This window comes from Podarcis muralis, chromosome 10 (genome assembly GCF_964188315.1).
Source record: "Podarcis muralis chromosome 10, rPodMur119.hap1.1, whole genome shotgun sequence".
Classification (NCBI taxonomy): Eukaryota; Metazoa; Chordata; class Lepidosauria; order Squamata; family Lacertidae; genus Podarcis; species Podarcis muralis.
This window is the reverse complement of record NC_135664.1, coordinates 53,869,254-53,882,505: the sequence shown is the minus strand read 5'-3', so window position 1 is coordinate 53,882,505 and position 13,252 is coordinate 53,869,254. Positions and strand designations below refer to the sequence as shown.

At 43.4% G+C, this 13,252-nt stretch overlaps 1 protein-coding gene across 4 annotated transcripts in view; it reads right to left on the bottom strand.

Moving 5' to 3' along the window:
* The window catches only part of HIPK2 (homeodomain interacting protein kinase 2), a 172,697-nt gene extending 164,140 nt beyond the window's left edge, over window positions 1-8,557 (bottom strand). For 3 of the 4 annotated variants that reach the window (XM_028746877.2, XM_028746879.2, XM_028746880.2), the window contains exon 1: window positions 7,449-7,620. In XM_028746877.2, the coding sequence (XP_028602710.2) occupies window positions 7,449-7,605 (157 nt within the window). In that variant the 5' untranslated portion in view covers window positions 7,606-7,620. Of the gene's footprint in view, window positions 1-7,448; window positions 7,621-7,965 lie in introns of those variants that run through there. The other variant, XM_028746878.2, reaches the window with a different exon arrangement.
* Between the last annotated feature and the right edge of the window lie 4,695 nt (window positions 8,558-13,252).

Genomic DNA, 13,252 nt, shown 5'->3' with positions numbered 1-13,252 from the left:
AGCTGCAGTATAGATCCTCCTCTCTTAAAACAGCCTCATTTCTCTTATTCATTCATAATTCCACAGTTCAAATGTATAGCCACCTATATCCATAGACAGTTGCCAATTCCTGTCCAAAACTGGAGAAAAATGAAATTGCGTTCAATTGCACCAAAGTGACTGCATCTCACCCAGAAGGCTGCAAGGCTAAGCTTTTATCAAGACTGGCTCGCCACCTAAAACAGAGCAGTTTTCTCGCTTTGCACAGGAAACTTTAGCGGTAGAGCACTTCCTTTGCCTGATAAAGACGCAAGTTCAATCACAGGAATCTCCAGCAAGGGTTGGGTTGGGCAAACACTGACTCTGAGGAGTTGCTACCAGCTCCTGAAGATGGGACAGGAATGAGCTGGAGGGACCAACTGTGTGATTCAGTATATTGTATTAGTTTCCTCTGTTTAGGTGCTGTGCGAGAGCTCTGTCCGAGACCTTGGAGAGCTGCAGAGTCAAGTCTGCATTCCCCAACCTGCTTGCTCTCCAGATGTTCCCATCAGCACCAGCCAGCATAGCCAAAGGACAGAGATGATGGGAAGCAATTATCTGGGATTTCAAGGCCTTTCTCGCACAGTCAGTTTAGAAAATTTAGAACAAGAGAACCTTAACATATTAAAGAGGGAAATTAAGGAAAAGCTGGAGGGGTATAAGAAAATTAAGCTTTTGTGGTTTGGAAGAATACAGTGGTACCTCAGGTTAAGTACTTAATTCGTTCTGGAGGTCCGTACTTAACCTGAAACTGTTCTTAACCTGAAGCACCACTTTAGCTAATGGGGCCTCCTGCTGCCGCCGCACTGCCAGAGCACAATTTTTGTTCTCATCCTGAAGCAAAGTTCTTAATCCGAGGTACTATTTCTGGGTTAGCGGAGTCTGTAACCTGAAGCGTATGTAACCCAAGGTACCACTGTAGCGATAATTAAAATGAAAATTTTGTCTAGAATAATTTTCTTATTTAGAATGTTACCAATTAAGATAAACATAAGATAAAGGGTTGGCAAGGTATGATTTGTAATGGGAATAAGAAATATAGAATTAATAAAAGAAGATGGTATAAACCCCAGAAAACTGGTGGACTGGGTCTCCCCAACATAAAGTTATATTATATAGCAAATCAGTTAAGATATATCATAGACAGGATAACAGAAGAAGAGTTAGAATGGTTAGAGAGTGATACACAGTAAATGAAGGAGAAGTTAGTGAATATGTTTTTTTATCAAACCAAATAGGCAATGGTGGAAGAATATTGAAAATCCCTTATTAAGAAACATCACTGAGATATGGGCGAAATATAAAGGAAAATTGATAGCAGTAAATTCCCCACTAACTCCGGTGGTGATGATAGAAGACTTCCCAGTAAATTTAAAAAAGGAAATTTAAAAAGAAGCAAAAGAGAAGAAAATAAATGAATGGGTGGAGAAAATGAGAAGCAAAGAACAAATTAGAAAAGCTCCAACAGGAAGTAAAATAACTTGGTTTAACTTTATACAACTGGAACAATGGACAAAGAAGTGGTTAAGGGGAAACAAGAACTACAAAGAATATACAAAATTTTGGGGGGGTTATTAAAAGGGGAGATAAAGAAGAAAAGATAGTTATAAAAGGGGAAACCAGTGAAATTTATAAAACAGTAGAAATAGAGGATCAACAAGATCAATTAAAAGAGCTGTGGGAAAAGAAGACAACAGGGCAAATAGTCAAAGCTGGGGGGAAATATGGGAGAAACACAATTTGAAAATGTTGTCTATAAGGATAAAAAAAATTACTATAAGTTAGTATGGAGATGGTATTTAACACCAGTAAGAGTAAGTCAAATAAACAAGGAATATTCAGTGTAATGTTGGAGGGGAGGCCAGGAAACAGGTACTTATGTTCACATGTGGTGGGGGTGCAAATATGTACAAATTTTTTTTGCAAAGGGTGTTTAAGGAGATAACAGAAATCACTGGGTTAAAGCTGACCAAAAGTCCAGATGTAGCATTGTTATTGACTTATGATGGGGTGGAAGGTTCTTAGGCTATGAAGGACTTGCTAACAAATTTATTGATAGCTAGGAAGTAGAAGGGGCAAGGTGAATATAAAATGGAAGAATGGTATAAAGAGGTGTGGGATATAGCCATTAATGATAAATCAACATGTGCTAATAAGGTAAGATGGGGACTATTCAGGAAAAATGATTTTGAGGAGATATGGAAGGTATTTGTATAATTTGTACTGTTAAAACGGAAAGGAGTTAAACCATCGCAAGAGGTATTGAAATTTTGGGAGGTTGGGTAGTTATAATGTAATGGTCTCAGGGGCAGGGGACATCTTTTCATTTTTATTTGTTTATTATTATTACTTTGTTTTTTAAAAAAAAGATTGGCATAATGGGCCCATAAAATAACAGCGACTCAGCCCCTTTCGTGTGAAAACGGAAGATTGCTGGGAAAAGGTGGCTTCTCCCAGATTTCATCCACCTTTTATCGATAGCAGTGTCATTAACATGTCCAATTAACAGCATTGGCATCCTGCAGTGACGATACCAGCCTTCTAGGAGTTCTGCTATGTACAGAAGCTGAGAATAGCATTGATCCAGCACATCAGTAACCTAGCAGCATCTGATTCTTGGAGGAGCAAAACTGAAAAAGTTTTTGTTATTGAAAGTAAGCTGAGAAGCAATGAGTCTCACTGTAATTAGAACATCGTCTGTAATGAGAAAATACAGCTCTTCCTGCTCCAGTTCCAAAGGATGTGATGATCTGCAATACAGGGAGGGAGGAGGAGGAGGAGATGGTGGAAATAAATCCTTCACTGCGATCGAAGTCCAGTTGACCAGCCTCTTTAATGCAAGGTGGATTAAGATCCTTAATATTTTGCATTGATTTTAGCACTCTGGACAAATATGCTCCCCCAAGAGGTAGTAATGGCCAAACAACTTCCACGGCTTTAAAAGAGGTTTAGACAAATTCATGCTAGATAAAGCTATCAATGGCAACTAGCCATCTATGTTCTGCCTCCTCTGTTTGAGGCCAGTTCCTGGGAATCACAACTTGGACTCAGGTCCTGCTCTCAGGCTTGCCATAGGCATCCAGTTGGCCAATGTGAGAACAGGATGAGGGGCTGGGGGCCCTTTGGCCTGAACCTTCAGGGCCATTATGATTCCTAAAGCTATTAGTATGTGTACAGGTAGAATCTGGGCAATATTTATACTGCTTCATTCTCAGTGTAGGGAACAATGGGAACATGAACACGTTATCATATCAACCTGGGAAACTGGCATGTGTCATCCTAAGAGTCCTGCCTTTTCAAGTAAGCATGTTTCTTCACTGGTAGGCTATGGAAGTATCTGATCAGGCTTAAGCAAAGAGGGTTGTTTGGCAGAGTCTCAAGCACAGTGGTTAACAGGAGTGAGCTGAAAATGCCCCGTTCGAAGCTCTGTTCAACCATGAACACATTGGGCACCCTTAGGTCACAATCTGTCAGCCTCAGTCCTCACATCTCAAACATATGGATTGTAATTCCAGCCTACCTTACAATGCCGCTGTAAGAAAGTACATGCATTTTTAGCTAATCTGCAAAGTCAGAAGAAATGGTTCATTTACCAGCAAGTGATCACCGTTAAAAATATTGGAATGCTTCATAAGTATCCAAAGACTCCTATGTGCTCCTATGCTCAGGGAAACTAAGCACAGCAGTACTGAGGGTTTTGTACTTCTTATACTAAAATTGTTGGGTTCAATCTACCTGTAGGGTTTCTCTTCCAAGCCCTTTTCCTAATGTTAAGACTGTTTATATTGTGGCCCCAAACAGAAGGTTTTGTTTTGTTCTCAATGATCCATATGATTTGGAGCAGTTCAGATGAAGACCTACTACTGCAAGCTCTAAAGGCAGTAACAGTCTATGCCAGGGATAAGGAACCTCTAGATTTTGTTGACTCCAAGCAGCCTCAGCCTCAGCCTCAGCCCGCAACAGCATTAGCCAAGGACGACGGGAACTGTATTTCAACAACATCCGGAGGGCCACAGGTTGCCTGTCCCAGGTTTACACTGTGATTCCCAAGGGCCTCTTCACACATAACATTTTTAGTATAAACTGAAAGGCATATACCAAGAAAATGTAATGTGTGAATGTGCCAAATGTACTTTTTGGAAACAAATGCATTAAAAGAGGAAAACCATCAAGAATGTGGTTAGCTGTAGGTATATATTTCGTAGCACACCCACGTTTGCTGCTACGTTAAGTTAACGTGGAATATTCACAAATTAAGGCTAAAAACCAAAGAGCAAGCCTGGGTCTAGTATTTCCCATTAGTCATGTGATTTCCTGAAAAGAATATTCAGATGAGAGGCATATTCCTGAGCAGCATTTAAGAATCACACTGAAGGTTAAACTCTTGTTCATGGTGCAGAAAGCAGCCTTAATTTACATGCCTAATTTCTGGAGATTTTCCGCTCCTAAATTTAAATTGCAGCCCACTTTTGCTGAGGACATGGCCCTGGCTGATTCATCCCGGCGGACTTGTTTCTGTATGCTTTCTGTAGAAGAAGTGAACTGATCCAGCATCAACTGTCAGTCTCTCTTTTTAGCAGTCCTAGCACAAGCACACCATCAGCATTGTGGAGGGAACGCAAGCAGTTCCAGAATAGAACAGCAAGGAAATGGCAGAGCAGTACTTGGATAAAAGGGCCCACATCCCGTGACAAATATGTACAGGGGCCTTGGCTCAGTGGTAAGCACATGATTTGCATATGCAAAGTGACAGCTTCCATGGGATTAGTTAGCAAGTGATGGGAAGACCTCTGCCCAAGGCCCTGGGGAACCTGCTGTTTACTAGAGTTCTAAGGCTTCCAATGTCTCATGAATTCACACATGCATGTACATCATCCAGTGATGGCTTGCATGTCAGAATGGACAATGGGAGAGACCGCTTCTGTATCTCCTTGCATCATCTAAAACACAGGCGCTTTTTCCTGGCATCACCTATGTAGTCGTCCAGGGTAGGAAAAGCAAGTGATCTGCGTGCGTCGAGGAACCATACCTGAATGAGAGGCGGCAGGAGGTGTCAAGCGACTGTGCTGTTGTCGGAGGAGGAGATAAGGAATATTCTGTCTGTGGTGATGCCCAATTCACACATGCAAGCACCCACTGTCACGGCACATGTGATCCGGGCTCAACTTTCTCTGGATTGGGGTCAAAGTCAGGGCCCACCCAAGACATTTTGCAACCTAAGGAGAGGGATAACATGAAGTCCTCCTCAATTCCACCTACAGAAGCCACCTGGACTGGGCACTGACTCTTGCTTTCACATGGGACGATACCTTACGATACTTTAAGCTTAGGGGCCCTAGGGAAAGGGGTCCCTAACACCTCAACATTTTGCCGCCACATGCAGCTCACCAGCATCTGCTTTATAAGGCAGCTGCCTCATGCTGTTCAATGGTAGGGCCGGCCGTGCCACGTCCAGTGCATAATGCTGGAATTCTTGGTGTGAGAAGGGTAGGGAGAGACAGAAGGTTTTCTCTCTCTCTCTCTCTCTCTCTCTCTCTCTCTCTCTCACTCACTCACACACACACACACACACTCACTCCCAAATTCAGCCAAATCATGTCCTTCCCTATAGCTTTCTCAAAATGATGGCTATGAAGCTGACAGAATGGGGAAGGCACTGTAATTCAAACCGAGAGCCACCACCAAGGGTATCCAAAAGCCAGTGTGGCATAAAAGTTAAGAGAGTCAGACTAGGACAGAGGAGACCAGGGTTCAAATCCCCTCTCAGCCATGAAGCTCACTGAGTGACCTTGGGCCACTTTCGGTCTCTCTCTCTCTCTCTTGTTCTATCACAGCCTAACCTTACTTTGCAAAATGGGAGGAAATGGGGAGAGGGAGATTAAAGTGTGTCAGTGTGAGCATCTAAAATAACCTGCTCCCATCCCTGCCCATTCAAAACAGCCTTGCAGTCTTTTCCATTCACGTGCAACTTTCTTTCCTAGAGTAGACCGCTGCCACCCGATGGTCCAGCAGAGGGCGCTTTAGGGAGGTATTTAAAGAGAAACCTTTCTCTTTTTTTTTTTAAACACGCCAGGCTGTTCTAGTTGCTGCAGACTATGCCCCCCCGCGCCGCCCCCCCAATACAGTTTTTAATCATATAAATGCCACTCTCGACTGGCGGACTTTTCCAGCAACAGCAGCTCCCCCTCCCCAGCCTCCCCTTTTATGGAGACAAGCGAGCTGAATACTTTATTATTAATTTTTCTCTGCTTTCTTTTTCTTTCCCCCCAGTGGTTACCTTTTGACCTGAAAGGTTCGCCATCTGGAATTTGGGTGTGTGTGTGTGCAATCCTACAGTTTTTTTGCTTTCCGCAGAAATCGATCCATGTGCGCGCATATATATATATATATCCCGCGAACGCAACAATAAATACATTAATTCATTAGCAGCAACCCAAAGCGCACGGAGACGTCGCACTATTCCAGACTCCCACCCTTTTATTTTTTTACCACCTCGGATGCCATCAAGCCTTCCAGATCGGCAACTTTACAAGATCGAGGAAACCGGCTGTTAGGGGTGCGGAGGAAACCCGGCTCTCCCAACTTACGCTGGTTTCCCGTAAGTTTTCTCGCCCTCTTTCCGCGTACGAATAAATAAAAATAAAAAGTACTGCTTCACGCACAAAACAGAGAGTGACAGGGGAGACTCGCCGGGGTTTTGCAGCGAAAACCAGCTCTTTGCTACTGAACAGGATCGGGCGAGGCCATTATTGAATATAGATAATAGTAATAATAATATAAGCAAACTGGATCCCTTTTGGCCCCACATGTATTTTTTAATCAATGCCAACCCCCAAGGCGAAGGGAAAGGGCTGAATTATAAAAGCGCAAGGTGATTCAGATTAAGCCGGACTGATTTATTTATTACACTTTGGGGGGGGGGGCAAAATAAAAACCCAAACAGGAAAAAAACCCCACCGACCCTTCCTCTGTTTCGATTCCAATGAAAGCGCCTGGCAAGCCAACTTCATGCACTTCTCCGTAACCTCAGTCCCACCCATTCACCCCGGCTTGTTTTAGCTTGAAACTGAAAGAACTACCCAGCCGTCTTTGGGGAAGAAAATAGGTTGTGGTGGTTGTTGTTGTTTTTAAAAAAAGCCTCTCTCGACACACGGGCAAATCCACCGATACGTAATTTCGATAATATACCTGTCTGGATCCTTTTCCCGTTTCGTTCTGCTTTTGCAAAAACTATGCAAGCACGGTGCGTCCCTGGCAAAGCCTTGCACAACACACAGAAACCCATACACACCGCGGCACCTTGATTATATATATATATATTTATAAAAAGACTTCAAGATGAAGAGTTCGGAAATCAAAGTACATTTCTTCTTTGAGGGTGGGCACGCATTACATTATATTATATATATATTTATATAAATTCTACACACCACCGGCGACTCCACGGCAAAGCCTTGTCAGTTGCATTGTTCCAAGCCGGCACTGAAATAAGACTTTTTTTGCAAAGCACGACCGGCTGGGGAAAGGGGGCATTTTGCATTTGCAGTCCCTCGGCCATCGGAGGAAGAGAAATACCGAAGAGACCATCGCAAAAGGGGGCGGGGAGAAGGGACAGCGAGCAGCGCTTTAAAAAACCCCAGGCAATTCGGTCTTAATAGTAATATGCGTACATACAGATAGAGATATATACAGTATACACTTCACGCGCACCACACAAAGGGGAGCTATGTGACATCTCTTTCCAGGCAATTGCACTCCTATATAATAATTATTGGTGCCAAATCGGTGGTCATCATTTTTTTTCTCTCTCCCCCCTTCTTTTAGCTTGATTTCCCCTTTTTCTTTTTTCTTTCCACAACCCCCACCCCCCCACCTAGGAGCCTGGGTCTGAGAGAGAGATGTCTAAGCAGGAAGAGGAATAAAAAGACCCCAGAAGTCTGCCCTTACCTTCGTACATCGGGGCCATCGGTGCAAGGATGTCTGTTATTCATGGCAACGAAAGATAAATGAAGCAGGAATTCAGCCCCCACCCCCCTTTAAACTCAATAGAAATCTGCCATCTTGAGCCTGTGTCTCTCCGAGCAGCCGAAGCGGCCAGCAGCCTCCCGCATATCTGCCGCTTCCAATCCGTCGAGGGGGGCGGAAGACCCACCGAGCCCCCCCATAAAAAACAACAACCAGGAAAACAGGAACGCCGCACCGGCAGCAAGCCGAAAACAGAAGATGGGGGGTTAGGTGGGTTGTGGGGGGGGGGTTGGAAGGGGAAGGGGAGAAATGGGGCGGGTGGGGGGCTCGATGCACAGTGAACAGGTCAAGGGGGGAGGGGGCGGCTGGAGGTTCCCCCCCCTGGACTTGGGGATTTTTTTTTCAGGGGGGTGGGGAAGGGGGACTCGAGGGATCCCCCTAAGCTCTCAGCTCAACATGTCTGTCCGCCTGCCGGTGGTGGGGCGTGTGTGGGGAAGGGGGGGTTTCTGCAAAACTTGCATTAGAGAGGAGAGGGAGAGGGAGACTGAGAGAGCCGGAGACAGAGAGGGAGGGAGGGAGGGAGGGAAGGGGGAGGAGAGGCGAGCGAGCAACAGCACAGGGAGTTTGCACAATAATCAAGTGCCGATGGCACGGATCGCAGTTTCCCAGAAGGAGGGAGAGAGAGAGAGGCATGGGGGGGGGGGAGAGGGAAAAAAAACACCCTCTGCTGAGATTATGTGGGATCTTGTTTAACAACACATTTCAATCAGGAGGAGGAGGAGTGGCGAGGGGGGAGCGGGAGGGAGAGAGAGGAAAAGAGAATACAGTGCAAGTTGGAGAAGCGGGCTCTTGCCTCGCCTTAAGTTCAGGATGCCTGGCAGAGATGCAAAGGCAGGTGTGGCGTTTCCAGTCGGAAGGCAAGCTGCCCGGGGCAGAGACCCCCTTGTGCGCATTTTTGCAAAGCGCCAGGCACACCGTAGAATGTCAACGTGGTTCTCATGGGCTGTGGATCTGGCAGCAGCAGCAGCAGCATTTATTTATTCATTTGAAATATTTATATGGCGCCTGGTCGCCTCTTGTGTTTCAGGGCGGTTTACAAGGCGTGGAGACAATACTGTAAGTTGTTGTGTTGTTGTTGTTTGCAACACAGGGTGATTGTGTTTGTCCATGCCTCTTTCGTTTTCAAATAAGTGTCTTTTTGCATTTTACAGCCTTGTATTACTGACAGAACGAGTTAGGTTGTTGTTTCTTGGCTATTTCAAAAATGTGGTTTGCTGTAAACAATATCTTTATGGGATGCATTTTTGAGATAAACATACACTGTTGCTTCCGTGGCTCTTTTTCCTTCCCCCTTTGAAAGGAGCCGCATCAAAAGAGTGTTTATGTATTGAGAATGACAGGCAGGGAGCCCCCTCCTGTGTTCGTTTTAAGTGATCCATCCTTTTCGCTCCGTTTCTGCCCTGGCAGTGCCAACTCTCTTCTTGTAAGTTGTCTTCAGGACATTCTCCTGGGGCTGTTGGCAAAAGGCCTTCTGTTCCTCTTGCACTCTAAAGAACTTTGATATTATAGAGGTCTCCCAAGTACAGTGCAACTACTTTTTTCACACAAACTGTCCCCAGATTGACCTCAGGCAAGGCTTTGTTGGGTGATCCTACAAGCATAAAATCACTCTATCAAATCAGACCCTATTTGCATAGCAATATGCCACTGACTGATTATATATATATATATATATATATATATATATATATATATAGTGTACCCTTTTAAGTGAGTAAATCAAAGAAGCTAGCTATTAACTCCACCTGACACTGCTCCTGCTGCTGCTGTTGTTATGAAATACAATTAAATAAGATTTAATCAGTTAATCATATGAATTTTGGTCAATTTATCCGTCAATTAAATTTGGGTAAAAACAATAGTTCAGAAGCAAGAAGCATGCTTTCTTAGTGTTTAGAAGATTCATGTTTTTCCTATTGTTGTGGGAGAACAGAGTATTCATCTAAGATGGTAACTGCCGCCTGAGAGGTTTTTTTTTTAATATAATCGTGCATTATAAATAAAATAAAAAAATCTACTGCCTGATTAATTGGAGGCAAAATTTTGAGGGAAAGGTGTTTTAACATTTATTTTGCCCATTCCATGTGAACCCAGCACTGCTCCAGGACCATGCAGTAGTGGGTTTTACCCAGCCGGGGGGGGCATATAAATTTTATTTTTTTATTAACTTACTTACTTGTTTGTTTATTTATTTGCCACCCATCTGACTGAGTTGCCACAGCCACTCTGGGAGGCTTCCAACAAATTAAAACATCAAACACAGTACAACATCCAACATTAAAAACTTCCCTATACAGGGCTACTTTCAGATGTGTTGTTATGTTGTAAAACTCCCTGAGATCTTTGGATGAAGGTAGGGATGCTGTATTTCAAAAAAGTGAAAATCGGGACACAAAAGTTGTGTTTTGGGGGCCAAAGTTGTCGAGCTTTTGCCAAATCTAAAGAAAAAGAAGTTTCTGAGCTGTTTTTAAAGGAATTCGCCAAAACCTACACTTCCAACATGGTTTACCATACGTCCGGACTATGGGAAATTCTGGATATATGGCAGCCCTAGATGACGAGTGCTATATAAATTTAATTAATAATAATTAATAATAATAATAACATTCTCATCATCATTGATATCACAAGAGCCACTCAGAAGATGTCCATGATACCAAAGCAACTACATTTGGGATAACTATCCAAACTGCATTGGACCTAACCTGCTGTGGAAATAAATCGCATTTTCCCCAAAACAGTATTGCCGTAAGAGAATTGAGGAAATCCAGCATCCCTGAATAGGGAAGCACTTTCTGGAGGAAACATGTTCTGCAGTGCAGATATGTTGCTGATCATCATCTGGAGCAGGGGCCCATTAACACTTTGTATTTTCTCAGGCCTCTGGAACATGGTATCTGCCGTGCCCCTTCTCTTCAAAGGAACACTTACTGCAGAAGGTCTGGCTGCTGCTCTGTTCAGCTGGATTCAACCTGGATTCAACCTGCCTAATACAAGACGATAAAAGGGGAGCTGGAACCCTGAGGCCTTTATAGCCTTTTCCTTAACAATTTATTAATTGACAACCTACCTGCTCCGTCCCTCAAGAGGCACTTGGAGTGATGTGCAACAATATTTTTGAAGCAGCCAAAATGCAATATAAAAAACACACAAAGAAAGCAATTATAAAACATATTGAAATATTGGCCAAGGGCAGTGGGGGAGAAGAATTATTGTTTCATGCACGAGTCCTAAATGGAAGCTGCATGTCTCTCTGATCACCGTGACCTGCACTATGACTACATACTGAGATCATGATGATTTCCTGACTTCCACTTCCAAGCATTTTATTAATCCCATAACTCTCTGCTTCGCTAATAACGGGCAGTCAATTGTTCACCCAGGTAGCCAATATTTTATATTTAGCTCTTACTTCAGACACCTTCTGGTTCTTACAACCTGTCTAGAGCAACATCAATTTATTTTTTTATATAAAAAAATTATATACCGTCCTTCGTCAAAAGACTACAGGGCGGTTTACAACATTGAACATAATACACCTATGTGTCAATGATCTGTATAACATGAAAAATTAAAAGCAGTTGTATAAAAACAATTTATAATAATAAGCAATACAGGGTGATAGATAATACATAGCAGTGCATAATACATGAACATAATCAATGCTAAGCAGCAGTGATACAGCATCTGAAATCATGGAGAGGTGCTGCCAGTCAGTGTATAGTGTATATTGCTGTTATTATTTCTGGGAAACCTGCTTGGGCCAGGATTCCTCATCCTGTGTAGATAGCTGGTTAAAGATTCATCTGCACATGGGACACAGGATGCTGCCTTATAATGAGTCAGGCCATTGGCCCATCTAGCTCAGTATTGCCTACACTGAATGGCAGCATTCCTCCAGGGTTTCAGGCAGGACCTTCTGCATGCAAAGCAGATGTTCTAACACTGAGCTGCAGTCCTTCCTCCATGTGTGACGTGTGCACTTCACAGGCTCGACTGAAAAAGAGAGGAGATAGGTGTGCCTCTAGTTCCGTACTTGAAGTGCTTGCGGGAAACGCCAGTGCTTAATGCCAGTCTTTTCCAGCAGCAACTGCAGCTTGTGGAGATGCCCTCAGGTAGGCACAGGAAAGAAAGAGAACAAAGGAAATGCAGCAAGGAAATAAAGAAAAAGGAACACATTATTAAGGAATTAACTGGGGCAGGAGGGTGTCAGTGTGGACGCAGCGTAAGATGGAACAAACTGTCCACTGCTTCATTAAGATGAGCATAAAGTGGCCATTGTGTAAAGACACACACACACACACACACACACACACACACACACACACACTTTAAATCCCAATCAATAAAAACCTCTAAAACCTGTTTGCAAACACATGAGATCTTTCCTATTAAATATACACAATCTTTTTATTTAAATAATCCCTGCAGTTTAGAGTCTGGATCATTTAATGAAATTGGAGTTATTACACAAGTGTCAAGGGAGCCTATTTTATTTGCATCAGAGAGTCTCATATTTTTAAACAATGATTCATCTGCCATTTCAGTTTCTGTCTTCATAACGCAATCGGCACACAAAATAGTTACTGTTGTACTGAATGCATTGATTGTGATTTTTCCAGGCAGAGAGGGACGACTGCTGTGCATTTGGCTTGCAAGTGCCAGCATAGCCAGCTGTTGTGGACTGATAGCCAGCACAAACCCTCTACAAATGGGATAAATAAATAGCAAGGAACAAGGGGACTGGTTACTGCAGCCTAAATGCCTGCCATGGAGTACAGAAACAGCCCAGGGTATCCACCTGAGTTCAGACATGGATTTGGGAGGAAGGAAGGAGAGGAACTGGATGGCAGAACTGTGGAATCATATATAGAACAATATTCTAATGGCCCTTCAGTTGGGTTTATCCATCCCAACCAGATCAGTTTGGCTGTGTTGGAAACGCAATAGCAAGGCCCATTCAGTTAGTATCCTAATGGTTAATGTTGTTAACGGTTAGTCAGCCAACCAAGGATGGCGTCACCTGGTCAGACTGACATGAACCTTGCTGAGGTAACACAAGTTCTGGTTGGCTTTGTGTTTCTAAGGGAGTCTTTCCCCGTGAGTAGTTGTTGAATATCTAACTCTGCCCTGAACTAGGCCTATTAAGTAAGAGAAAACCTCTCTTTTTATTTCTCCTCATATCATGTACTGTTTCTGTTCAGTTTAT